Source organism: Podarcis muralis, chromosome 10 (assembly GCF_964188315.1).
Source record: "Podarcis muralis chromosome 10, rPodMur119.hap1.1, whole genome shotgun sequence".
NCBI classification, from domain to species: Eukaryota; Metazoa; Chordata; class Lepidosauria; order Squamata; family Lacertidae; genus Podarcis; species Podarcis muralis.
The window spans coordinates 48315677-48340076 of record NC_135664.1 but is presented as its reverse complement, the minus strand read 5'-3'; the positions used below and the strand labels follow the sequence as shown (position 1 = coordinate 48340076).

Below are 24400 nucleotides of genomic sequence, written 5' to 3'. Positions count from 1 at the left end.
CTCTTGCCTCTGGCTCTTCTTTGGGAATCTGAAGTCTGAACCAAGCTGCCAAGAACTCCAGCAATAATACCAGTGGTGCTGCTGGCCCAGGCCCATCATCTGCTGCCATCAAACTAGAAAATCTGAAGGAAGAGGAAGAAGAGATGAAGAGGAGGGTTGAACAGAGTAAGGTAGGTGTGAAATGTGGGCTTGGGGTACTGGGGGTTGACATTCCCCTTCTCAGAAGGAAGCATGTTTGTATAGGAAATGCCCAAAGATGAGGGGTGGAGAGAGAAATATGACAGGAGTGTTGGTGCAGACATGACCATGCAGAACTCCCATTGATTGTGCTACGCTGTGCTGTGGGTCATTGTTTAGATCCCACAAAGGAGATCCAAATGGCAAACTAAAGCAGTTGTTGATATTGGTGGAGGAGAAATTTGATTTGGTTCACATTTAAAAGCGAACCTCCCCAATTTACACTTTCTGAAACAATGCACAAACTGAAACACTGCCGTTTTTTCAAATTTCGCCTTTCTCTGAATTTTGCAGTGCCGTTCTCCAACCAAGCAATGTGTATAAAAATGCATGTACTCAAGTAAAGTGTTCATAAAAATGTGCATGTTCATGAAGATGGCATACAAAAATGCATTATAGTAAGGAAATTTGTTCTGCAAAAATGTGTCTGTTCAGTGAAATAGCATATGAAAATGTGTATATTTGAGACATTTGCACTAAAATGCTGAAGAGGATGTTTCTTTTAAAAATCACAAACTGATGTGGAAAATGCAGAGGACTGAAGTTAAGCATGGAAAAGTGAGAAGCCAAGAGAAACTGAAACTGACAGATTCACCCATCTCTAGTTACTGATGTGATTATTATCCCAGAAACTGCATGAGATTTAGAGTGGAGTCAGCAGGGACGCGGACTTATAAAAAATATTGGGGGGGCCCGGGAAAGCTCATGAATAATAAATAAGCTCATGAATATGCAAATAAAGTGGCGCCGCCTCCTCGTGAGCGAATAGGGGAGAGCGTGCTGCGCCTATTAATCAGCTCCAAAGGAAATTGGGTGGAGCTTTTGCTCGGGAGGGAGGGCAGGAGGCATGCAGCCCGCCCCTCCCTGTGCATTTTGGGCTGGGGGAGGGGCGGCGATGGCGCTCTGCTGGAGGGGCGCCGGAGATTATTGGGGGGGCGGAGCCCCCCCAAACGAATTTTTGAGGGGGCTCGGGCCCCCTCAAGCCCCATGGAGTCGGCGCCTATGGGAGTCAGTGTGTGCCAAGTCACATTGCATCATATTCTTCCTACTTCAAAAGGTATTCAGGACCTTGCAATATTTACTAGGTTGGAGTAGGAGGTATAGACACACAGCCTAATGATTTCTTAGATCCCACTTGTAGATTTTGTGTGTGTCCTGAGATGTATTTATGCTGTGTCTCCTGGAAACAGGCCACCACTAGGGAAGAGGGAGAAAACCATTTTAGTTCACATGTTAATATGAATCCACCTAATGCACACTTCCTGAAACTATTTGTGAACCAAAACACAGCTATCCTTTGAAAACCGCACTTCTCAAATTTTTGCAATGCAGTTCTCCAACCAGATAATATTTACAACTAGGCATATATTAGGGGGAAGTGTCCATTAAAATGCATATGCTGGTGAAAGGAACTTACAGTAATGTCTTATATTACATAGATTTGCCAGCTAAATTGTGTATATAAGACAAAAATTGCGTATGTAAAATGCTGGTGAATAATAATATTAATAATTTATTATTTGTACCCTGTCCATCTGGCTGGGTTTCCCCAGCCACTCTGGGCAGCTTCCAAAAAAGATTAAAAAATACATGAAGACTTTCTGCAAAATGAGGCAGAAATGTAGAGAACCAAGAATGGAAAAATGAGAAACTGACAGTCACTGAAACTGACAGATTAATAGATCTCTAGTCACCATCTAACTGTGTCGCGGTGAGGATATTGCAGGGAGCTGGGAAGGTGTAGTTAACAGGAAAGGAGGCTGATATATTTCTGTGGTTTGCTCTTTGTGAAGGGCACAAAGTACAATGCTTCCCCCATCTCATTTTCTAGGATGAGTACATGGCAGACCTATATCACTTTTCAACCAAGGAAGACAGCTATGCTAAGTACTTTATCAAAGTAAGTCAGTTCCCTTATCTCTCTCCTTTCCTTTGCTCCATCCTTCATTGTACGATGGTTTTGCATACCTTTGGATAATTCTCAAAGTCTAAAGAGGCGTTTTGTTGGAGTTCTATAATTGCACCTCTTGGTTTTCTTCTTCCTGTTTTGTGAATGTATATTTTCCTTCCGCAACTACTTCCCTTTGCTCTGTTTTCTATGGGCCTCCAAATCAGGGACTTCTGCAACTATCAGAAGAGAAAAATTCTGCTGGGAAAGGATGCTGTTTTCTGAGACCTCCCCCCCCTCAAATGTCTAGCTTGGTCTTCCCTTAAGACCTATCCCCCACAGTCATCTCTGCATCTCTGTAAAGAAACCCACCATCATTATCATCACCTCCCTAATTCCTCTTTACTCTTTCTAGGGCAGGGATGGGAATTCTGCAGCCCTCCAGATGTTGTTGTGCTTCCATCAGCCCCAGCCAACATGGCCATTGGTCAGAGATGATGGGAGTTGAAGTCCAGCAACATCTGGAGGGCTACAGAATTGAATTCCCTGTGCCAATGCTACACGTTTAATATGACTTGCAGAAGAAAAACACCAATCAGGGAAAAAATACATGTGCATTTATTTTTCTGTCTGGCAGTTGATGGAAATTCAAGCAGAGTATCACCGGAAGTCCCTGGAATCTCTGGATGCTACTTTGGCAGAGGTGAAAGAGACTCACAACCAGCCAGGTATTAGTTGAGCTGCGTCTTTTTATTTGCAACACTGGAGATAAGTTTGTTCATGCTGGGTCACCTAGAGCTTGGGGGATGCAGTTTATTGTTGCTGTTTTGTTGGTGGCTCTCCCTGTATGTATGTCACTGTATTTTATTGTGTTCCCAAATGTCTACACGTAGTGTAGCTTCCCAGTGTGACACTACGTACACAGCTCATTGAAAGTAGGGCCCCTGCTATTGCTTACGGAGAGCTGCCTTCATTAGTCATTTTCAGGGCAGCTTTAGTGATGTTAGCCAGGGACATGGGAAAGACAACAGGTAACATGCAAAGCACAAATTCTGAAGCACCTCTGACGCTACAGTGCTGCTATTTTTGTAGCTGGACAGTGAGATTGGTACTTTTTCAAATTTATTTTGTATTGCATGTTACTCTATTTCTTATACACCACTCTGAAAACATCAGTTGAAAGTTGGCCTAAAAAGATAGACAACAAACAAAGAGTCTCTGAGACCCACTGGGACTGAAAGAGAGTTGATTCTGCAGAGCAGTGTGTGTTTTTAGTCCCTGAAATAGACTTTTAAAAAACCCCACTTCCTGTGAGGAAAAATGACACACCAAGAAGAGGGTTAGGCAAAAAATTCTGCTGCTTGCATAGGCCAGAACTGAGAAGCAGGGCCGGCTCGACCATTAGACAGAGTGAGGTGACGGTGTCAGGCAGTTGTGGGTGTCGTGAAAGCAGAGCAAAGTGTTAATTGTTTCATTTATTGTATTTTTACTGTCAGGGAGATTTTCTGCTTTAGACACCCAAAGAACTTGGTTGGCTATGAGTTCTAATATGTAACTTGGCTTGGGTGTGTGGAGACAGAGCATCATTTGCTGCTTGCCTCAGGCAGCAAAATGCCTTTGCTCTGCCTGGGGTCCTCAGGAGCTTTTGGTATGGACCACTGCTGGGCTGAGTTGGCTCCTGAAAACCAGGCTCAGCAGTTGGATGGTGATGAATTTTGGAAACTTCCCATCCCATATGCACAGTGGGCTTTATTCTCTCCCTCTCCCTTCCTTCCTTCCTTCCTTCCTTCCTTCCTTCCTTGAACTTCCTGCTGTTTTTCAGACTCCCCATTCCCAAGAGATGCAACTGTGGTGGGGGTGTATGGGATGCCGCTAGAGACTCACCTGAAGGCTTCTGGCCGGGAGATTGCCATCCCCATTGAAGCTTGTGTCATGATGCTGCTGGCATCGGGGATGAAGGAAGAGGTAGGTGCCACTCACCTGCCCAGCCCTCCTTTTGCCACCAATTTCCTTGCCTCACCTTTCTTCCACTCTGCAGGGGCTCTTCCGGTTGGCAGCTGGAGCATCTGTGCTGAAGAAGTTAAAGTACAGCCTTGCCTGTGGCTCAGGTGCCCTGGGTGAATTCTATGCAGATCCTCATGCTGTGGCAGGTAGGATATTAAATTAATGCAGGGCTGGGGAACCTGTGGCCCTCCAGATCTTGTTGGACTCCATCTTCTGTTAGTCCTAGCTAGTACCACCCAGTGGTCAGGGGTTTCATTAGAAGTTGGGGTGCAACAACATCTAGAGGTCCACAGATTTCCCCAGCCCTGATTAGAGGTATCAAATAATTAAGCAGCAGGGATTATCGTGATCCGGGAGAGAGGGAGAGGCATGTTCTACCTCTAAAACAGCATCTCTTTGCTTCCATCTCAGGTGCACTGAAATGTTACCTGCGAGAGCTGCCCCAGCCCTTGATGACCTTTGAACTCTATGATGATTGGCTTAAAACTGCAAGGTACATTGGGACTAGGAAGATGGGCTGCCTTCTTACAGCTCACACAGTTTGTGATTTCACCTCATTGCTAAGATTAGGTTAACTTGACTAGCAATGGAAATTGCTTGTATTATTGCCTACTCTGGGAATGACTGAAACCTGTTGCAAATGCTACTAGAAATTAAAATTGCATGTGTCAGGGTGCACACAGAGTTGAAGAGGAGCAGTGGGCCTCATTACAAAATTAGCAAGGTAGGGGGGAGTTAAGAAGGATGGCCCCTTCCAGTTGGGTTTTTAAAAAACACCATGAAAAGTGTTGTGATTAGTAACATACTTGGCTTAAGGCAGAGTTAGCCAACATGGAACCCTGTGGATGTTTCTGGTCCAGATTTCCCACAATCCCTGACTACTCCTAGCTCGAGTGCACAATCACCTCAGCATAAATCCCTTTGGAAAAAGTGAGACTTACTTCTAGGGCCAAAGTAGATGAAATGTAGAAGATCTGCCACTAGCTGTCACAGAAAATCAAGTTCAGAGCATTGACACTGGGGTGAATTCTCTAAAAGCTATTTTTCCCATCTCAATCCCCACCTAAAGCTGTTGTCTGCCTCAGTGGAGTAAACTACATGTGCTTTTTCCCCAGAGAAGAAAACAGCAGCTTGAGGTTGGGGATGGGGGATTTAATTTAGTTGAAGAAAACGATATGAAAGGAAAGTGGGTTTAACACTGTCCTCCAGCCCCACAGCTCCCATCAAATTTGGAGTTCTCAGCCACTCTGCTTTAAAATAAAAATATGAATGTCAGGAAATGCTTGTGCTGATCTTCTGCATCTTAAGTTGTTTGGTCCCAAGTAAATATTCATTGGTATTATGTCTCTCAGGAACTAGGGGAAATGAGTTCTTTCCCCCAACATGTGATGTTGGACTGCCACTTGAAATACCAGGTGGCGCAATAGTTAGAATGATGGCCATTCACACCCAAAGCACATTACTTCCCCCAAAGAATTCTGGGAACTGTAGTTTCCCCAACGAAAGAGCTACAGTTCCAGCAGCTTTAACAAACTGCAGCTCCTACGATTCTTTGGAGGCAGCCATGTGCTTTAAAAGTGCTTGAAATGGATGGTGTAGATCTGCCCTTGATCTGGGAAACCCTGGCTCTGATCCCTGATCAAGCCATAAGGCTCGCTGCAGGACCTTCAACCTGTTGCTATCTCTCACACCCTAACCTACAATACAGGGCTGTTGTGAATTTAAACAGAGTAGTCCCATCCAGGGTTGCCACTCTGAGCTGATAGGAGGAAGGATAGGATTTACACATGTGGAGCTGCAGCAGCAGACTGGCAGCCAGACAGTGATTGAAATGCCCATGAGAAAATAAAGATAAGTCTCCATATAAGCAATTATCATAGTAGATGGATCCCTTTGCTTTTGAAGCTTGTTGTAGCCCTCCTCACCTCTCCCTTTCAGTATCAAAGAGCCAGAGAATCGACTGGAGCATCTTCGGGACACTTGCAGCCGTCTCCCCAAGGACAACTACAACAACATGAGGTGTGGCACACCTGTTAGTATTTAGGGGCTTTAAGATGGAGCTTGGTAGGTGGCGCTTATACCATCACTGTCTCTCAGTGCTGCAAAAACCCTGCTGCATTTCTGTTGTTACTCAACAGACAGGCAAAAGAGCCCCACCTGAAATGTCAAGACAGTGGTTTTCCTTGTTTTCACTACAGTACTTGCCTTTTCCCAACAGGTATCTGATTCGTTTTTTAGCCAAGCTGGCTGAACAGCAGGAAGTGAATAAGATGACACCCAGCAACATTGCCATTGTCCTAGGGCCCAACCTGTTGTGGCCCCAACAGACTGAAGGGTAACTGTATAAAACTGCCAGAATACATTCTCGTCTGGGGTATAGGGGAGGGGAAGTGAGGGGCAGATGGGGTTCGTCAACCTGGGAAGGTTGTCCATCTAGGAGAAGGAAAACTCTGATCCTAAACCTCCGCTGCCTTGCGGGACATCTTCGGGAGAAGAAAAGGCTAAGGAGTAAACCTAACACAAATCCAGACTGGAGTCCCCAAGGCAGGTGGATGGCGCCTTGTACACCTCCTTCCAGCACCCAAGGCAGCTTATCCAGAACTTGAAAATGTGTAGAATACATGTGGAGAACTGCTGACCCTCAGGTCTAATTAGACCCCATAGGCTTTCCCATTTGGTCCATGGTGCTGTTTTTACTAAGCCCAGCCTACCTGCCCCATGCCGGAAGTCACACCTGTCCCCAGTTATGGGACAGTAAAAAGATGTGGCAAAGTGGGGTTTGCAGACACTGCCAATCAGCTGACCAGCAGTGCCTACAAACCCTTGCCTGATAGCACACCTTCAGAGTCTGTTTGCAGACTTTGTTTGGATTCAAGTCACATATGCAAAGAGACATTTTCCCTCCCTGTTTGCAAGAGTGGTTTGAATGCAAACTGGTCCTTTGGTGGTGAGCTGTCAGTGTCAATCACTAGGTTGGCTCTGAGAGTGAGCTCCTTTTAAGCTGTCCCCTGGCATTCTTATGTATAGACTTCAGGTGATTAACCAGTAGATGGACTTGTGGGAGATGGGGGAGGTAAGGATCCCTTCCATCAGCCAGATCCAGTTCCTCCCCTGTGATCTCAAAGGTGCCATTTTCCTTGTCACTACAACAGACTGATGGGAGAAGTCCAACCTGTGGAATGTCTGCTTTCCTCTGAGGCTCTGGGAAAAACTGAAGACTTGTCCCAGATAGGATGTGGCAAGTCTGGAAGTAACTTTCAGTTACGTTATTAAAACACATGTCCTTTCCTTCTGCTCAAATGGAGAAAAAAACAGGTTGTGATGCCCTAACAGAAGGGAAAACACTCTGGCTGGTTCCTCCGTGAACTTTAAAGAGCTAATATCTTAATTAAAACAGTCCTAGATCTGTCACCTCTAGCCTTTAAAAAGGCTTGTATAACTTTTATGAGCTGCATGGAAAGAAGAATTTCACTGACTTCTCCCATCAGAAACTGTAGAGGAAAAGTCAGGATGAACAGCCTTTGCTTAACATAGTTCTTGTTGCTGTCTCTCAATCTCTCTCCCCCAGGTGCCAGGTGCAACTAGATATGGCTTCTGTATCCTCCATCCAAGTTGTGGGAGTTGTGGAACCCCTGATACAAAATGCTGACATCCTCTTCCCAGGAGGTAGTCCATCATCTGTTGGCCTGAATTTTTCTTTACCCTGGTGAGGAGCTGCATTACAGCTTCCATCATCCCTGACCACTGGCTGACCATGATGGTGGGAGCTGGAGTCCAGCAGCATCCAGAGGGTCACGGGTTCCTTGTCCCTGCCCTCATAGAACTGGCCAAGTCTAGGAATACAGTTATATGATCTTAACCCCTTCATGCATTAACTCGCCCTCAGCTTGGTGGTTATGTTTGACTGCAACCCCACCAAAAATACATAAATAACCACCTAGTTATAAGGAACTCTTGGCCAGGGCATCTCCTATTGTCTATGAGCGAGCCGCATCTCCTGGATCATAAAGATCATGAGCCATAAGAGATGGAAGATACCAAAATTTGAACTTCCTCCTGCAAGGGAAGACTACAACATTTCATAATGGGTATGATTCAGTACTTCAGGTCATCTCAATAACTTTGTCTTTCTCCCCTTTTTAAAAGATATTGACTTTGACGTATCTGGCCTGTTCACTGCCCCATCAGACATTAAAGATAGAGATGTCTCCGCAGCAGAAGAACCCGCATCTTCACTTCTCTCTGCTGACCCAGCTTCACCACAGCCCGGAGAAAGGCAAGTAGTATAAGCATATGTTTTGTCACCATTTTTCCTGGAGCTGTGAGATAGGTTTGTTTATACAGAGCCACCCAGGCACAAGGTGCTTTACAAAGATCTGGCAGGTCTCTACTTCAAGGAGTCTACAATTCTATGAAACAGAAACAGCTTTAGTAACACAGTGAAACGTTAATCATGCTCTGGCTCCAACCTGTCAACCTGCTAGATTTAGTAAGCTGGGAGGGACAGGGGTCAAGAAGGCATGCGGTTGGGCATATAGCTCTTGAAACACACAGCCCATCTAGCCTGGTGCTAGACTGAGTACCCAGATGGACACAGCTGAGCTCAGTTGGGGCCATTCAGCTCACCCAACCAAGTCTTGACATGCCAACCCCTTCATCCATGATCAAGCTGTGGATGAGCATCGTCTTATTATGGATTGACATGGCATCCAGTAACAGCACCACCAAACTAGAGGGTTCAACATAAAAAGAAGCCTTTAGTGGAAGAGTTTGCTCAGCTGCTCAAATCCATTTGAGAAATCCAGCCTACACACACACACACACACACACACACACACACAGAGCACTCTCGTGTCTTTTTGAGCCAAGAGATCAGAGTACAAACAGCTTACAAGCCTTTTACCAACTGACAGGAAAAATTTTGAGGCGACCCCTGGAACAGTCCTCTCAAAGGTGACCCAACCTTCTACTGAAGCTGCAGTCTCTTTGCCTACTCCTGTTCCTGCTGAGGATGCTTCAAGGAAGTGTAAGTCTTGTTCTTCTGTAGGAACTGTTTGCTCCAGAATAGGCTCTGTCAGCTTGTGCAGCTCTTCTGGGGAATCCAGATAACATTGCTCTCAAGCTGTATTTGTGTGCTCTCCCCCTGCCAGGCCCATACACACACTTGGCATCAAATGCGATTGCAGCACTATCCTTACACGAGTTGAGCTCCTTTTTGAAGGAGAATATTCTGTGAAACAAGTAGTATCATTGCCTGGGGACTGGGTGCTTCCAGGTGGGTGGTGGTTTAGGGATAGGCACTGCTCATGCATTCTAGGGTGCTTCCAGACAGGGGCTTAATTTGCAAGCACGCCATTGGCAACAAGCTTTTTTACTTATTGGGTTTTCCCTGGAAAGGGTAAATTTGATTCTCAGTGGTACTAATGGTGTCATGTGGACCCAGTGCAAAAAAAAAAACTTGCATGCATGAAGAGACTCCATCCCCTAATAAACCCACATCTGGCAGCAATCTGATTTTTTTAACATAGTCCACACAACAGTTGTAGGAATCAAAAATGCCAATCCATATTTCCCCCCATTAAATCCAAATTGCCCTTTCCCAGGAAAAATCTGTGATTTGTGATCTCTGAATGACCCATTTGCAATACTGACCACCCCCACTGGAAGCACCCAGTCTCTTTTTCCACACCTTACTTTTTCCACACTCTTTTTCCACACCGTAACACATTGCATTGCTTGTTAGCATATCTGTCATTTGCTTTCCTGCAACACGGTCCCTTTTAACATTTCCCCACTTTTTTTCCTTTGGCACAGAAGAGCAATAGCTCTTCAAAACATATAAATCATAATGTTTTATTATGAATGTGTTAAAGAATGATTGAAAATCGGCACAGCTTACAAAGCCTTTTCCCTACTGTCAGGAAACTTGTGATTCTAAATGACAAAGTTTTGCAACAGTGATTAATTGTTGTAGCTCTTTTTATCAACATGGCTGGAAACAATGGCTGCATACATCACAAATTTGTAGTGCAGTTGGGGACAGCTGGACATAATCCAGGTTTCAATAAACTTCTCAGGTTTTAGTTATGCTTTGCACCATTTTAATCTACTTCTTTTTCATAATCATCACCATTAATTGTGAAGAGCTACATTGTGCAGTGGAACTCTTGTGCCTGGCTTGTTCCTGCAGCAATGTACCAGAGTTGAGATCCAGCCACCTGTGTTGTGTTTTTGTTTATGCCAGGGACGGGAAAGGTATCAGCCACAGCCAGCCTCACCAATAGCCAGGGACAATGGGCGATGGAGAGCCAGAGCTTCTCCCATTGCCAAATTATGCATTTGTAGTGTGGATGGGAATGCTGTTAGTGGAGGAAATAACTCACTGTGTGGATCCACAGTTTCCACTTTCAGGTGACCAGAGAAAAGCATTATTTGTGCAATGTTGCAAGGTCGTAGTGTGGAAGCAGGCTGTGCCTCTGAATTTCTGTTGCCTGCACAAGTGGTTTGGGGGCTTGGTACTTGATCTACAGCCTGCTTGTAAGGAAATCATAGCTTTTCAGAGGAATGGGAGAGAATCCTTGGAAGGGAATCTTTATTCCAAACTTGCAAAAATACACTTGAGGACAAGCACTGGTAGGAGAAGAAATTTGAAGGGGTGTGAGGTGCAGAGCTGCTGTGCGGAGAGACCATACAGATAACAGGTGACATCCACAAGGCAAAACTCTCAGAACCTGGTTTTTGTTTCATTGTTTTGCTTTGCAGCAAAGCGAGTTGCTCCACCCCGACCCACGGTGCCTCCGCCCATAGCCCGGCCTCGAACGCCACCTCCTGTGCAGCTTCAGACCCAGCCTCCTGCCCCAGACTCTCCTTCTATCCCTAAAGCAATGCCTCGAAGAACCGTTGGAGGAAGCGTGCGAGCTCCCTCTGTCCCTCCACCACTTCCACCCCAGCCGGTCAGGCGCCAGAGTCGCAATGCGTCCCCATCCCCGAAGCCTCCTTCAGAAAGCAGGACCAGCGAGGCAGATGAAGCACCTCTTTCTCTTCCTGGCGACAGCAGCATAGAAACATCCAAGGAATCCCTCCCTGTGACAACAGAGCCCAGTGAACCCCCACCTGTAGAAAGAAGCAGCTCTCCATCTGCACCGGATCTGGAGGCTGATGCTCTGGAGAATAATGAAGAAGGAGCTGCAGCGTAAGGAAGGTGCACGATCAGGTGTGACCCTGGGCACATCACACAAGGCTAGCAGCTCTTGTGGGGACATAGAGGTGCCATATTGACATCTGTCGTTATCGTGGCTTGGAAACCAGCACTCGCGTCTGCAACCTCAAAAGCAATCTCTCTTCTTCCATGTGCCTCTGCTTCTTGCTGCCTTTTCCACTATTCATGAATGGCTCTTTTCCTACTTTGTATTATTTTGAACTCTCCTCCTGGTACTCCTCTGACCTTTCCCAAGCAGCATTCAGATGCAGAGCCAGAGACATTTTAAAAAATATATCCTTCCAGCATGTAGTTAAGTTGCACTGTATAACCTTGTTCTTGATGCAATAGTTCATTCCAAGCTGAGAGCATTCAAGCATATGATTCACTTCCCCGCACTGCTGTGTGATGTGGTACTGTCCAGAATTCTTCCATTCCGTCTAATGCTCCATTCTGTACAATGTGCAGATCTGCTTTTTTATGCTTCTAATGTCTTTGCTTTTTTCCCCCCTTGAAGAGAATTCAGAACCTCAACAAATCCTAACAGGGTGTGTCCACTTGATTCCATTCCAGTTGCCCTACATCCCACCTTAGCTCAGTCTCAGGGATTATTCTGTCCTTTTACAGTGATTGGTAGGGATGTGATTGGTAGAGAGGGTGGGCCATTTGAAAATCAACCCTATGTATATCCAGGTTATATGCGATATTTGTAGTTATTTTTTATAAGGGCAGCAGGTGCAGCACAATAAAAATCAAAAGTGCAGGCCAAAACACAGTTGTCAGCTGTGGACCCCAAAAAGGATCTTGGACCTTGAGGAACTAATGGAACTAATTTTACGTGCAGCTTTTCCCATCATAGAACTGTAGTATAACGCTAGAAGCTGTCAGCAATAGACTCCCCCTTTTGGCCGCTCTTTAAAGGTAGAGGCTGGATCCTAGTTACAGTCAGTGTATGTATTCTCACTGTGGAGAGCCTAGATACAGGGCTTGTTCACGTATGCAAGCACATCGCTTTGTTTCTCTATGCAATGATTGGCAGATAAATGTGTGAGCACCTTAACTAATGCCCATTTTGTTTGAGCTGATCTGAAAATTTGTCTGGACTTTGCCACACAACACCACACTCGCACATGCAAGTATTCAAGTGCAAATGTGTATTTGAACCACTCCTGAGTTTGAAGATGGATGAGTGAAGGATAGTGGACTTCCCACCTTATATTCTGGATGAGCTTTTTGCTGCAGGCACACCTGCCCTGCAACCTTTAACCTTGGCTTCTCCAAGAAAGTGTATAGCAGTAGTTTTGTAATAAGACTTTGAAAGAGATGTGTAGTACCCCATTTAAGGAACTACAATTCTCAGGATCTTTTGGGAGAGGACAATTAAGCTCATTTACATTTGCAATGCAGACATGACCTAATAAACTCTTCACATGGGTTTCCTTAGGATTGGAAAGGTGACCACTTATTTTTATACATAGCTGGTAAATTATTTTTTAACTGTACGGTCATATTTATGGCTGAGAGAAGGAGCACGTTCCTTCATTTTTTAAAGAATGTGTCTGCTTTGCTTGTCTCAGAGACAAACTGAACTCCTGGATAGTTCTTGAGAAAATCCTGTAAAATGGCAAGAGTGCTCTGTGGCATCTTAAGGTTTTAATAAATATATTGCAGCATGCATTTTCATGGTCCAGAGTCCTATTCACCAGATGCAATTTATTAAATACATTATTTTTATTGCTTTTTGTCTTTAGAGATGTGCAGCTCTTTCTCATACCTTCACACATAAGAGTTTTGTTTGTATTATCAAATACTGTAGAGTCTTACTATTGTCTTGTGTTGCTTTAAATGTATTCGGCATAAGCTTTTGTGGGATAAAGTCAACTTCATAAGATGCTTCTCATGGAGTAGACTTCAGCTTTGGGGATGATTGCCATACTTTTTAGCCTTCAAGGTGACCACAAGTCTCTTCATAGTTTTTCCTACAGCAAGCTGACAGAGATACTAACCCTCTGCAAATTCCCACAACAGCATTACTTCTGTTGTGCAAAAAAACAGGAGTATTTGCCTTCTTTGATGGTGTAATTCCCCATTATTTCTCTGAAATTTAAAAACATTGAATCTTCTACAATGCAAATCATATTGGCACTTGTGAGAGAGGTATTCCCCCCCCCCCATATTCACTGAGCAGAGATGTGTCACCTTTCTGCAGAGAAGAGAGCATCAGAGTCTTACAATGATGACTCCGTTAAAATCAATTTATTTATAAATTGATAGGACAAAAAGGACGCACACCACTGCAGGTGTTGTTAGTTGCAGAACCCAGCAAACCACGAGCAAGCACACAGCTGTTTCTGTGTATAAATAATCCAGTCAGCTCACTCACCAAGCTGCAGTCATGTGCACACTTTTCCAGAAAATCACTTTGCATTCTGTCACACGATAAAGGCAAACAGGCTGAAGGGCATTCTGCACAAAATAATTGTCCACATGATCAATCTGAATGGATCTCAGGGGTGCAGGGGGAGGGACAGGGACAAGGAAGCAGTTCCCACACTGGATTTAACTTTGTGCTATGTTGTTTAGATATGCAGGGAAGATCAGCTAAGATTTGGATTTTTTGAGAGTCCAGATGAAACCAGTGGTTAATAGCAGAATTTGTAAATCAAGCTGCAATCTTATACAGCAAGGATAGGAAACCTCCAGGGCCAAGGCTGACTGTGATCCTTGGGGACGCTCCCCAAAAGACACCCCAACAACCCTCTTTAGTGCTTTTGCCTAGCTGGAATGTATAGTTGAAATGTGAATAATGCATCTTTTCTGTCTGTATGGAAGGTGTGTGGGTGGGTGTAGGTAGATAGGAACTGCTGGCTTTTGTGTGGCTAGAACCCATGGCATATGGTTCTCCTGGGGGACTGCAGCCCTCTGGCTGAAAAAAAGTTCACCACCCCAGCTATACTCTCTTACCTAGTAGTAAGTCTCATTTAATTCAAGAAGTACTTCAGACATGAATATGATTGTATTCTCAGTGTTGCTAACTTCTCTTTAGTGCTCCGAACAGACAAGATCTATTGTGCTTGGTTTTCATTAAATCTCCATAAATTACAGACCCAAGAGTGGTTGGCCAGGATCATGTTTTATTTATCCTTAATGCTGCTACTTTAGATATAGTCATGCTTATTCAGTTGCAGCTGGATAAAATTCAGGTGCCCTCTTAATAGGAGCGGGGAATCTGTTTTATGGTGGAGGCTGCATTTCCCGATACCTCAATTTGTCGTGGGACCACAAGTCAGCCATAGTCAGGGTGAGTAGATGGGCCAATTCCTTTTCTTCCACCCAGCTGCTAGTGAAAAGCCATTTATTTGTCCTTTGCTTATAGAGGGCGAAAGCCAGGTAGGCATCCACAGGACTTAAGTTCTGCCAGGAGGACGACGAAGGGGAAGTTCTGAAGGACCTCACAGCCACCCTTCAACTTGAAGCCATGCCACACTTCTCAGGCGTATTCCTGAAGTGTAGGCGGGTTCCCACAAGGCAAGACGCAGTGATGAAAACAAGAACCTTTATTGGACTACATAACTGGGGAACAGGGAAAAGCAGCTGCTTATATACCATATTTTTTGCCCTATATGACGCACTTTTTCCCCTCCAAAAATGAAGGGAAAATGTGTGTGCGTCCTATGGGGCGAATGCAGGCTTTCGCTGAAGCCTGGAGAGTGAGAGGGGTCGGTGCGCACCGACCCCTCTCGCTCTCCAGGCTTCAGGAGAGCCCCAGCACCAGCCCCACAAGGTCGGGGGACAGAGGGAGGCGGAACGCCGCCATCCCGCTGTCTCCCGAAGTGGTTTGGAGGCTGACGGCGGGGAGACCCCACCGCCAGCCCCGCAAGCTCCGGGGACAGCTGGGAGGCGCAGCACGTCTTCCCGCTGTCCCCGGACCTGATCTGAAGGCGGGCTGTGGGGAGAAGAGCGCTTTTCCCCACTGCCGGCCCCACAAGCGCCTGGGGGGGAAATAAAATTTTTTTTCTTTATTTCCCCCCCAAAAAACTTAATGCGTCCTATGGGCAGGTGCGTCCTATGGGGCGAAAAATACAGTACATTCCTGAAAGTCTGGGCCACTCCCACTCCCAACATGATTGGCTGTCTAAACTTCCAAGCTGCGAATCACGACTCAGAATTCAAGGACCAATGGCAGAGGCCCAAATCCTGAAGTGTTCTGTGATTGGAAGTCATGTATCAAATCAGAACACAGGAGCTCAGATTCCTTAGTCCAGACTCAAGCTCAGGCAAACACAGACCACACCATTTCCCTATAATCCTGAGAACTGTAGTTCGTGAAATCTACTGGGAATTGGCACTCTGTGAAGGGTAAACTACAGTTCCCGGGGTTATTTGGTGCCAGTTGCTGTAAAAGAACCGTGTGTAAGCAAGGCCTTTCCAAGACAGTCATTGGCTGGCATTTTTTTTGCTCCGCCTTCTTTTTTCATTCTGAAATCGCCAATTGGCGTCAACAACCGCCTCTCATTCTTTCCCCGACCGCCCTGGTTTGTTTACCATCTGATGTATTATTTTTTTTAATAGTCTACTTCCTTTTTCTTTTTTAGTCCCGCCTCCGCTCTGTAATTACGATAGGTAGATAAGAGTGTGACGCCCACTTTTCGCTACCGCTGTTCTTTTCGTTCGCCGTATTTTATAGGCTACTAACCTCTATTCTTCTACCTGATAGGCTTACAGCAGCTGTCACTTTGCTCCGGGCCTCCATACCGCTTTCTTCCCATAGGCTATGGCGGGAAGGGGCGGGCTTTTCAAGTCCTCGGTTCCATCCTTCCCCCCCGCCCGCTCCGAAAGCCCATCCTGCGCGCTTCACATCTGGATCCTCTTCCCTTCCCAATCACTGTAACGGGTTGCCATGGCAACACAGTCCCCGTCCTCCCCGCCCCGCCCCTATCACCATGGCTGGTAACATCCGCCTCGTCCCTCGAACCTGCCAGTCACGGGCCTTCCTGCAACGCGGTTGGCCGCTGAGCCAGGGCTCGCTTCTGTTTCGCCCGACGCGCCTGGTCGCCGAGCCCCTCGATTGGTGCTCCCGCGCCGCCGCCTCCCCTCCGTCCGTCATGGCGGCGCCGCGCTCCTGATTGGCCCGGGCGGGAGCGGAGGAGGAGGAGGAAGAGGCGGTGCGGGGGTGGCGGCGGCGGCGGCGGCGGTGAGAGCGGCCGGTCCCAGCATGGCGGGCTGCAGGCGGCTGAGCGGCTCGTGCCTGCGCGAGGTGCTGGGCGAGGCGCAGGGCGTCCTCTTCGACTGCGACGGGGTCCTGTGGACGGGCGAGCGGGCGGTGCCCGGCGCCCCGGAGCTGCTGGAGCGCCTCAGCCGCAACGGCAAGGCCGCCCTCTTCGTCTCCAACAACAGCCGCCGCTCGGTGCCCGAGCTGGAGCGCCGCTTCTCCCGCCTGGGCTTCCGCGGCGTCCGCGCCGAGCAGGTCTTCAGCTCCGCGCTCTGCTCCGCGCTCTACCTCCGGCAGCGCCTGCTGGGCGCCGAGGGCGGCTCCGGAGACTCGCCCCCGGCCGGCTGCGTCTTCGTGCTGGGCGGGGAAGGGCTGCGCGGGGAGCTGCGGGACGCCGGGCTGCGCCTGGTCGGCGAAGGAGGCGGCGGGGACGACGAGGAGGAGGACCCGGCCGGCCACGAGAGGCTCCCGGTGCGCGCCGTCGTCGTCGGCTACGACGACCAGTTCACGTTCGCCAAGCTGACCGAGGCCTGCGCCTACCTGCGAGACCCGGAGTGCCTGCTGGTGGCCACCGACCCGGACCCTTGGCACCCGCTGAGCAGCGGGCAGCGCACCCCGGGTGAGTGACGGGGAGCGGGGCTCCAACTCGGAGCCTCTGCGGCGCCTGGTTCCTGAGCATGAGCAGAGCTCCCTTTCCGCTCATGGCCGAGGGACTGTAGTTTGCCCTGTTCCCTCCCCTCCGCCCTCGCGTTCCTTAGCTTTGGAGAGGGATTTCCAAACCGACAGGACAAGGAGCCCAGGGTTTTTAAAGTAAGGTCTGGAACCTCAGCTGGCGAACTTTAGGGTGTGCCCTGGGTTCAGATGGTAAGCACTCGTGACTGGTAACAGATACCTGGAAAATCTTAGAATTGGGGTAGTGCTTCTTAAGCCTTATGGGGCTTGCTCCCATGTTGCTGTGGTTCAAACGGAACAATACGCTGTCTCGCTTGTAGTATTTTTACCATAGATGCGCAAGCTGAGGCTGAACTCTTATGGCTTACTTAGACACCTCATGAATTGAGCTAGGGTTTGAATCTAAGTCCATAGACCACCCTTCTTGGGTCAAGGGTTAAGGATGGTTCTCCAAAAGGATCAGGTGTCCTTTTTCCTAAAATACCAGTTAAAGGAACACTACCCTTGTTTCCCATTGCTGGCATCTTTGGAGCCTCTTAGGAGCATCCTGGACTAAGGATGGTATTCCCCTCTGGGTCTGGGAGGAACTCCTGGCCATGTATTATGTCGTCAGTGGTCAAGCACTATTAGTTTGGGAGCCCATTCCTGTATCCTGCTCATCGGATGCTAAAATACTATGTCTGCCAAGTATGGGGTCCTGTAAAGCTATGTGATACATGGTACATCCCAGGTACCCAATATTCTTGGTAGGCTGTTTGGGTTGTTAGCTAGATCTGCAGTATTATGGTGCCTTACATTGATCAGTATTGTGAGTTAGCCATACAGTTCCTCAAACCGTCATGAGTAGCCGTTCACTTTCCTTCACCTGTGCTCTGTGTGACAGTGCAGGCCGTCTTTTTTCAGGTCTTTTCTGTACCTTGGGGAATCCCAAACCTAGAATCTATTAAGGATTGTAAGAGAACAAAACAAAAAAAAGTGCTACAATTCCATTAGTTGGCTTCAGGTTCCTGATTTTATTTCCCCAGACTTCCTAGTGCCACACTTGTGAGGCAGCTGACATGTCCATTCTTTACAGTGGTACCTCGGGTTAAGTACTTAATTCGTTCTGGAGGTCCATTCTTAACCTGAAACTGTTCTTAACCTGAAGCACCACTTTAGCTAATGGGGCCTCCTGCTGCTGCCGCCCCGCCGGAGCCCGATTTCTGTTCTTATCCTGAAGCAAAGTTCTTAACCTGAAGCACTATTTCTGGGTTAGTGGAGTGTGTAACCTGAAGCGTATGTAACCCGAGGAATTTTTGGAATATTTGGAAATATTCACTGTTAACCTCAGCAGTATCCCAAATGTGACCAGTTTACATCCCACTTTGTGCCAGTGCTTACCGGTAGTCATACAGGACAATGTGTAAGTTACATGACACAATGAAAGGAAATTCAAATATCTAGCCTAATGCTAGAAATGTGTTCTTTCCATGACCTAACACACCAGCAGGGGGTGGAGTAGAATTTCTCTTCATCAAGGCCTTGGAGCCAGCTCTCTCATCCTGGATAAAGTTTGTGCTTTTATCCTTGGACAAGGCTTTAAGTTCTCAGACTAGGGTTTAAGATGTGCAGCAGCCTTGTAATAAGCCCACAAAAGTTACTAGCCTGCTGAAGACTCTCAAAGGAGAGATAAAGAGCTCTGTCCTTCCTCCACCAGCTCACTGCATTTCTGTCCTGGGGATGGAGGTGAGACCTTCCCTTGTCTTGCAGTCTGCTTGGTTTCTATGCCTGGCACACAGGAGGGATGGAGTGCTGTGCCTCTCACCTGCCTGCTAGATCACATGCATGCAGTTCCTTCTTGCCTTTGCCTACCAAGCAAGTGCTTATCTCCAACACTGAGGCTGAGGTCATAGTGTGTTGGGCTGCAGGTGGGGACTGCATGGTTGAATTTTCCTTCATACAATTGGAGGAGCATTCAGTGATGCATGTCCCTGTCCCCTAAAGAGTATTGTCCGTTGCAGAGTTACCACCTCATTGAGACAACTAGGCCTGTTCAGTTTCACCATTTGGAGGCTTAAAAAGTTGCTCTTTTGCACATCCTTTGTCAACCCAATCTAGCTTGATTGCATAAATATGTAGGCTATGCTTAAGTTGCTTAATGAATTGGAGACCAATCTTTTCACATGAGGGTGTCTTGTTGTCTTTTCTCTCTCAGGAACAGGGAGTCTCACTGCTGCAGTTGAAACAGCATCTGGGCGCAAGGCAATGGTAATTGGGAAGCCCAACACGTATATGTTTGAGTGCATTGTGGAGCGCTTTGGTGTGGATCCGTCCCGCATGCTCATGGTGGGTGACCGGCTGGAGACAGATATCCTGTTTGGCAAGAACTGTGGCCTTGAAACGGTCTTGACCCTGACGGGAGTCTCAAACCTAGAGGAGGCACAGGCATACATGGCCAGCGACAGCCCTGCTGCAAAGGACCTGGTGCCTCATTACTATGTGGACAGTATTGCAGACTTAATACCCGGCCTGGATGAGTAAGGGGAGATGTGGGTGGGCAGAGTTCCTAGTCCCATTCCTGATTGCCGCCCGTTCCTACTTCTGCTCCCTCTCTCCTTGATTCTGGGCTCATCACATTCCAGTGTTTCTTCAAGAATGAAGAGAGGGGTGTTAGTTCATTATTTGAGGTCCTTTTGTTTTACTTTAGCCAGCTATAAGGGAACAGAGAATCTTATGTGAAAGTGGGTTATTTATAGGCCGAACCATTATTTATTTATTTATTTCCCCCTCCTCTTGGCATGAAGTAGTTATTTATTTAAATTATCTTGGTTTTACTGTTGCCACTAGTGGCCTTCTTACTGTTGTCCTCGGCTTTTTCTTCTTCTTTGAAGCACAGCAATGTGCTTGCTGTGATGTTTGCTGTTCCCAAGCTTGAATGAAGCAACGTTTGTACCGGTACTATTTATCTTTCTTCTATAGCCACTGTCATTCCATGCCAGTGTTGGGGTAGCGGGGTTTATCCCAGAACTCTTGCTGTGAAAAGGGGAGCATTCAAAATCCAGTTCAGAAGTAACACAGTTCTTCTACAGAACAGCTCTTCGGGGAAAATAATTCCTGTGGGTGTATATACAAGCTTATCATAACACTACAACTTGCTCTGAAGTGATAAGGGCTGAGGGTAGGTTTCTGATGCACGTTACATGTTTGATCCACTCAAACTTTGTCTGGCATTTTCATCCACAGGAATTACTCCCAAAGTGCTGTGTTGTGCAGGTGGGGAGAAATTGCCAAATAGCTCAGTCAGGAAGCATATAAGTGTGGTAAATCTGGAATATGTAAAACTCTTTTAACTGTGAATTAAATATGAAAGTGGTTTTTTTTTTCTGTCTTGAGAGTTTTCTCAGGTAACAGAATTTTTATCACTCCAGTTTAATTTTGGGATTGCTGCTGTAAGGAATGAAATGCCTAGAACAATTTTTTTTGCCCATGAAGTTCTGAATTGGCTGTCACTTCGTCTTGGTAATCCTTCAGTAATAACAGCCTCCAGATATTCCTGCCTGTATTGAGGTAGGAACACAATGTGTTTCCCCCCCCCCCCCTTCTCTCTGACTGGGTGGACCAATGAAACATGTCAGTAAATTAATTCACTCCTGTCTGTGCCTGATAGGATTCACCACTCTCCTAGGTGGGGGGGTGAACCTTGATCCGCCCTCTGACCTGCTGTGGTGTTCTTTGATTTGTGGGATAACGTTGGCATTTCCAGTGCTGTCAATGTGCCACAGCATCCCAAAATAAGTCCTTGCTTGTCTTTTTATGGTTTATTATGTATTTATTAAAGTGTTTGTATAAATTATGCTGATGAGTTGTGCCAAAGTGGGTATGTAGCCTCTCGGCCCACTCACTTACCTGTACCTCCATGTTGTTGTGGTTCTCTGACATTCGCTGTCATTCTGCACATAATAAAATGCAGGCACAAGATGGAATCTGGCTTTCCCCCCATTAATCTACTCAGTGGGCATGCTCGAAATATCTCAAATCAGAGATAGCTGTGTATAATGACTGAATAAATTAGTTGATTATCTTAACACACATTATCTTTTCAAATTGGGGGAGGGGGGAGAAGAAACCCAAATGGAAGGTGCTGAAATTGGACACAACTTCTTACCAACTAAGGGTGTACTTGCTGATGAGCTCTGTTTCATTTTAGAAATGCAAATAATCTGCCTGACATAATAGCTGAGAAACTGAATTGAGGCAAATACAAAACATCACTCAAGTTTTGGAGTCGGTGTGAACTGGAAGGTGGTTTGTTTTTTGGTAGTGAAGCCCTTCGAAGACTTGCTGTGACTTTGCTAAGATTCTTGTTGTGTGTTAACTTACCGCTCTTCCTGATTTCTAATTAAAATTCCTTTCAGACAATATCCAAATGTTAAGAAATTAAGTCTGGGCCAAGTGAACGTGGTGACATAGTGCAACTCAGGCGAGTGAATTCAGTCCTGTTCAGTTGCTTGAAAGTGTCCTGCTTGGGTGTTTACCAGAACAAATGGAAGAAGAATTGAACTCTTCAGCTTTGAAAGCTTTAGGAGAGACAGTAATTCTACAGAGGTTTATCCCTAATCAATGGAGCAAAGCTGATATATTTCACGAGAGGATACACATTTTTTAAAAGCTTAATCATGAAGCCAAAGGGTACCTTGTAATACACAAAAATCCATTACTTGATACTTCTGAGAATCATTAAAAGCCAGACCAAACTAGGTCATTAAAATATTCTGTTTTGAGTCTTATCCAAGAACTATATAACTGTTGAGCAGCCACTGAGTTCATACGTAGAAGAAAGTGCCAAAGAGGAAGGTGAGCAGAGAAGTTGTGTCAGATGAACTGAAAGATCGCTTGGCAATCTTTCAGTTCATGTGAAAGCCATTCAGTTCAAGCCTAAGCTCTGAAATTCAGGCTTGCGTCACAACAGTTATAGATCTATTATCCCAATCACTGAGATCATTGAGGTGTGCTGTTCCACTGTGTTAGATGCTTCAGTTCTGAAAAAGCCCTTTACTGATGGGGAGAAAGAGAGGTCTCCCCGTCTGATCTTGGGGCTTGGGCAGGTTCAGAGAACAGGTGATTCAATACATCTTTCTGTACACTGCTGTTGTGGGTGTTTGCAGCCTCTTTTTGCATCCCTTCTCCACAAACACTACCATCCTTTTACCCCGATGTTGCTGGATTCTGACTCCCACGATCCCTGCCCATTGGCCAGGCTTGCTGGGGCTGATGGGACTTGGGAGTCCAGCAACATCTGGAGGGACACAGGTGCCCCATTCCTGCTTTGCTTTTATTTGCAAAACAAAACCCACCTATGGGATACCTCTTCCAACTCAAATCTAAATATCACCAGAGCAAGCTTGTTTGCTCTTATTAAATTCATCTTTCATATGTCCTTTCACGATGGGGAAACAGGATGCAGACTTGACCTTTTAGTTCAGTTCTTTTGAGGTACTACAGAGCCTGCAGCTAATTTTGTCAGAGCTGGGGGATGCTGCATTTAAGCCAGTCCCAAGGGCAATGAGTAAGTTAGCTGCTGCTGCTCTTGCCTGGCTGTTCTGGTCATGCTTTAGAGATATAGCACACATTGTTTCACCACAACAGCCTTGAAAAGTGAGAAGTGGTGCACGGAAAACAAAGAGGGCATGGTGTGTTACAGGTGATTATTCATTTTCCTTGGACTTCACTGTACATAATAACATGATGAGCCTGGCAACACAGCTGTGGCTCCCTTGCCCCTCAAGCCAGCATAACCTGACTAGGATGATGGGAACTGTAGTCTTTCATGGGTTCTTCATCCCAGACCCTACAAGAGTCAAGCGGACGGACGTTCCTGGTCCAAATGAAATTCCCTTGGTAACAAAATGGTATGTATTATCCTGTGTGTTTGCTGTGCAAAACTATAGTTGTGCTGTAACGTGCTGCATTTTAAAAAAAAATGTTTCTCTAATTGTGGTTATAAACATAGGGTGATGAATAAGCGAGAAGCTGTCATTACCTGGCTTCTGTGGGTGGATGTAGAGTGATCTTCAGTGGAATATTTGACTTACTATCCAGGGTTGCGAAATAAAGAAGCCCAAGTAACAATGAGATAATAAGAGAGAGATTAAACTCAACTACGGATAATAAGGCATTGCAGGCTTATTCACACAATCAGTTTAAAGCATCCATCCCTGCATGTTGCATTGCGGGAACTGATCTGCTTCAGAAGTGAAAGGCTGGTAAATGTGGAAGTAAAGTACTGTAATGGATTGGAGGGTAGTTTTGTTCTGAGAGGGTTGCTGCTGAAAACCTGTCCCTTTCTTAATTAATACCTGATGAATGGTGGTGCATTCTAGCTTATACATGGGCAGGGGAGAATCCTGGTAGCTATAGGGGAAAAATAGGTTTTGGGATATCTCCATTTCCTTGAAATGGGAGCACTTGAAGGGTTTGATTCCCCACAACATTTGTTACACTTTAAAACTGTCAAGCTTGCCCAGTCCTGAAAGTCGTCGCAAGTACCAAACCTTTCAAATCAACGTTTCATCCAGCAGAGGGCTCTCGGGTGCAGCAGCTGATGCAACGAACATTCGGCTTAAGGTGCCAGAATAGTTTGCTTTAAGATGTGCTGATTCCTTGCGTATGAAGCAAGTATATTTATTCAATAGATTCTATATTCCTGCAATAAAAGTTAGCAACCAGTTGCCTTCTGTGGGGCATGAATTAAACTCTTCCCTTTCTCAGCCTTCTGAATTTCACAGGATTAGAGGGCAATGGCATGGCCTCTTCTCTCATCCCACAATCTGCCCCACCCTGCCCTGGACACACATACACCCAAGGCAGCAAGCGCTGGGCTGCCCCTTCCTCCTGTTCCCCACTAAGTGGTCTACTTGCCAAGTGAGACTCCTAAAATAATCAAAACATGTACTGGCCACCAAAATGCAAACGGATGAGCAGGTCTATGCCTATTTAAACATTTACAAAGAACTCCTAAGGTACCAATTAAAGGGAGAAACAGAAAAGCTAATCATAGGAAAGCTTGGGGCTCAGCTTGAACCACAAGAAAGCAGAAGGAAGAAGTGAGAGTCCTAAGTTCTGATTCACATACTCAAATAACATAGCTTTTACTAACTCTTTGGCTGCTAGTTAGCATAACTTACTCCCATTCATTCTTTCCATGGAGTGA

The 24400-nt window shown here is 46.2% G+C and overlaps 1 protein-coding gene across 1 annotated transcript in view; it reads left to right on the top strand.

Moving 5' to 3' along the window:
• The window catches only part of SH3BP1 (SH3 domain binding protein 1), a 43503-nt gene extending 22330 nt beyond the window's left edge, over positions 1-21173 (top strand). Inside the window, exons 7-20 of the mRNA XM_077935601.1 lie at positions 35-170; positions 2069-2137; positions 2763-2853; positions 3948-4090; positions 4164-4275; positions 4541-4622; positions 6068-6148; positions 6348-6464; positions 7698-7795; positions 8276-8412; positions 11080-11321; positions 14704-14717; positions 16310-17158; positions 19406-21173. Of these exons, the coding sequence (XP_077791727.1) occupies positions 35-170; positions 2069-2137; positions 2763-2853; positions 3948-4090; positions 4164-4275; positions 4541-4622; positions 6068-6148; positions 6348-6464; positions 7698-7795; positions 8276-8412; positions 11080-11321; positions 14704-14717; positions 16310-17158; positions 19406-19731 (2497 nt within the window). The 3' untranslated portion in view covers positions 19732-21173. The remainder of the gene's footprint in view (positions 1-34; positions 171-2068; positions 2138-2762; positions 2854-3947; positions 4091-4163; positions 4276-4540; positions 4623-6067; positions 6149-6347; positions 6465-7697; positions 7796-8275; positions 8413-11079; positions 11322-14703; positions 14718-16309; positions 17159-19405) is intronic.
• The last annotated feature ends 3227 nt before the right edge of the window (positions 21174-24400 follow it).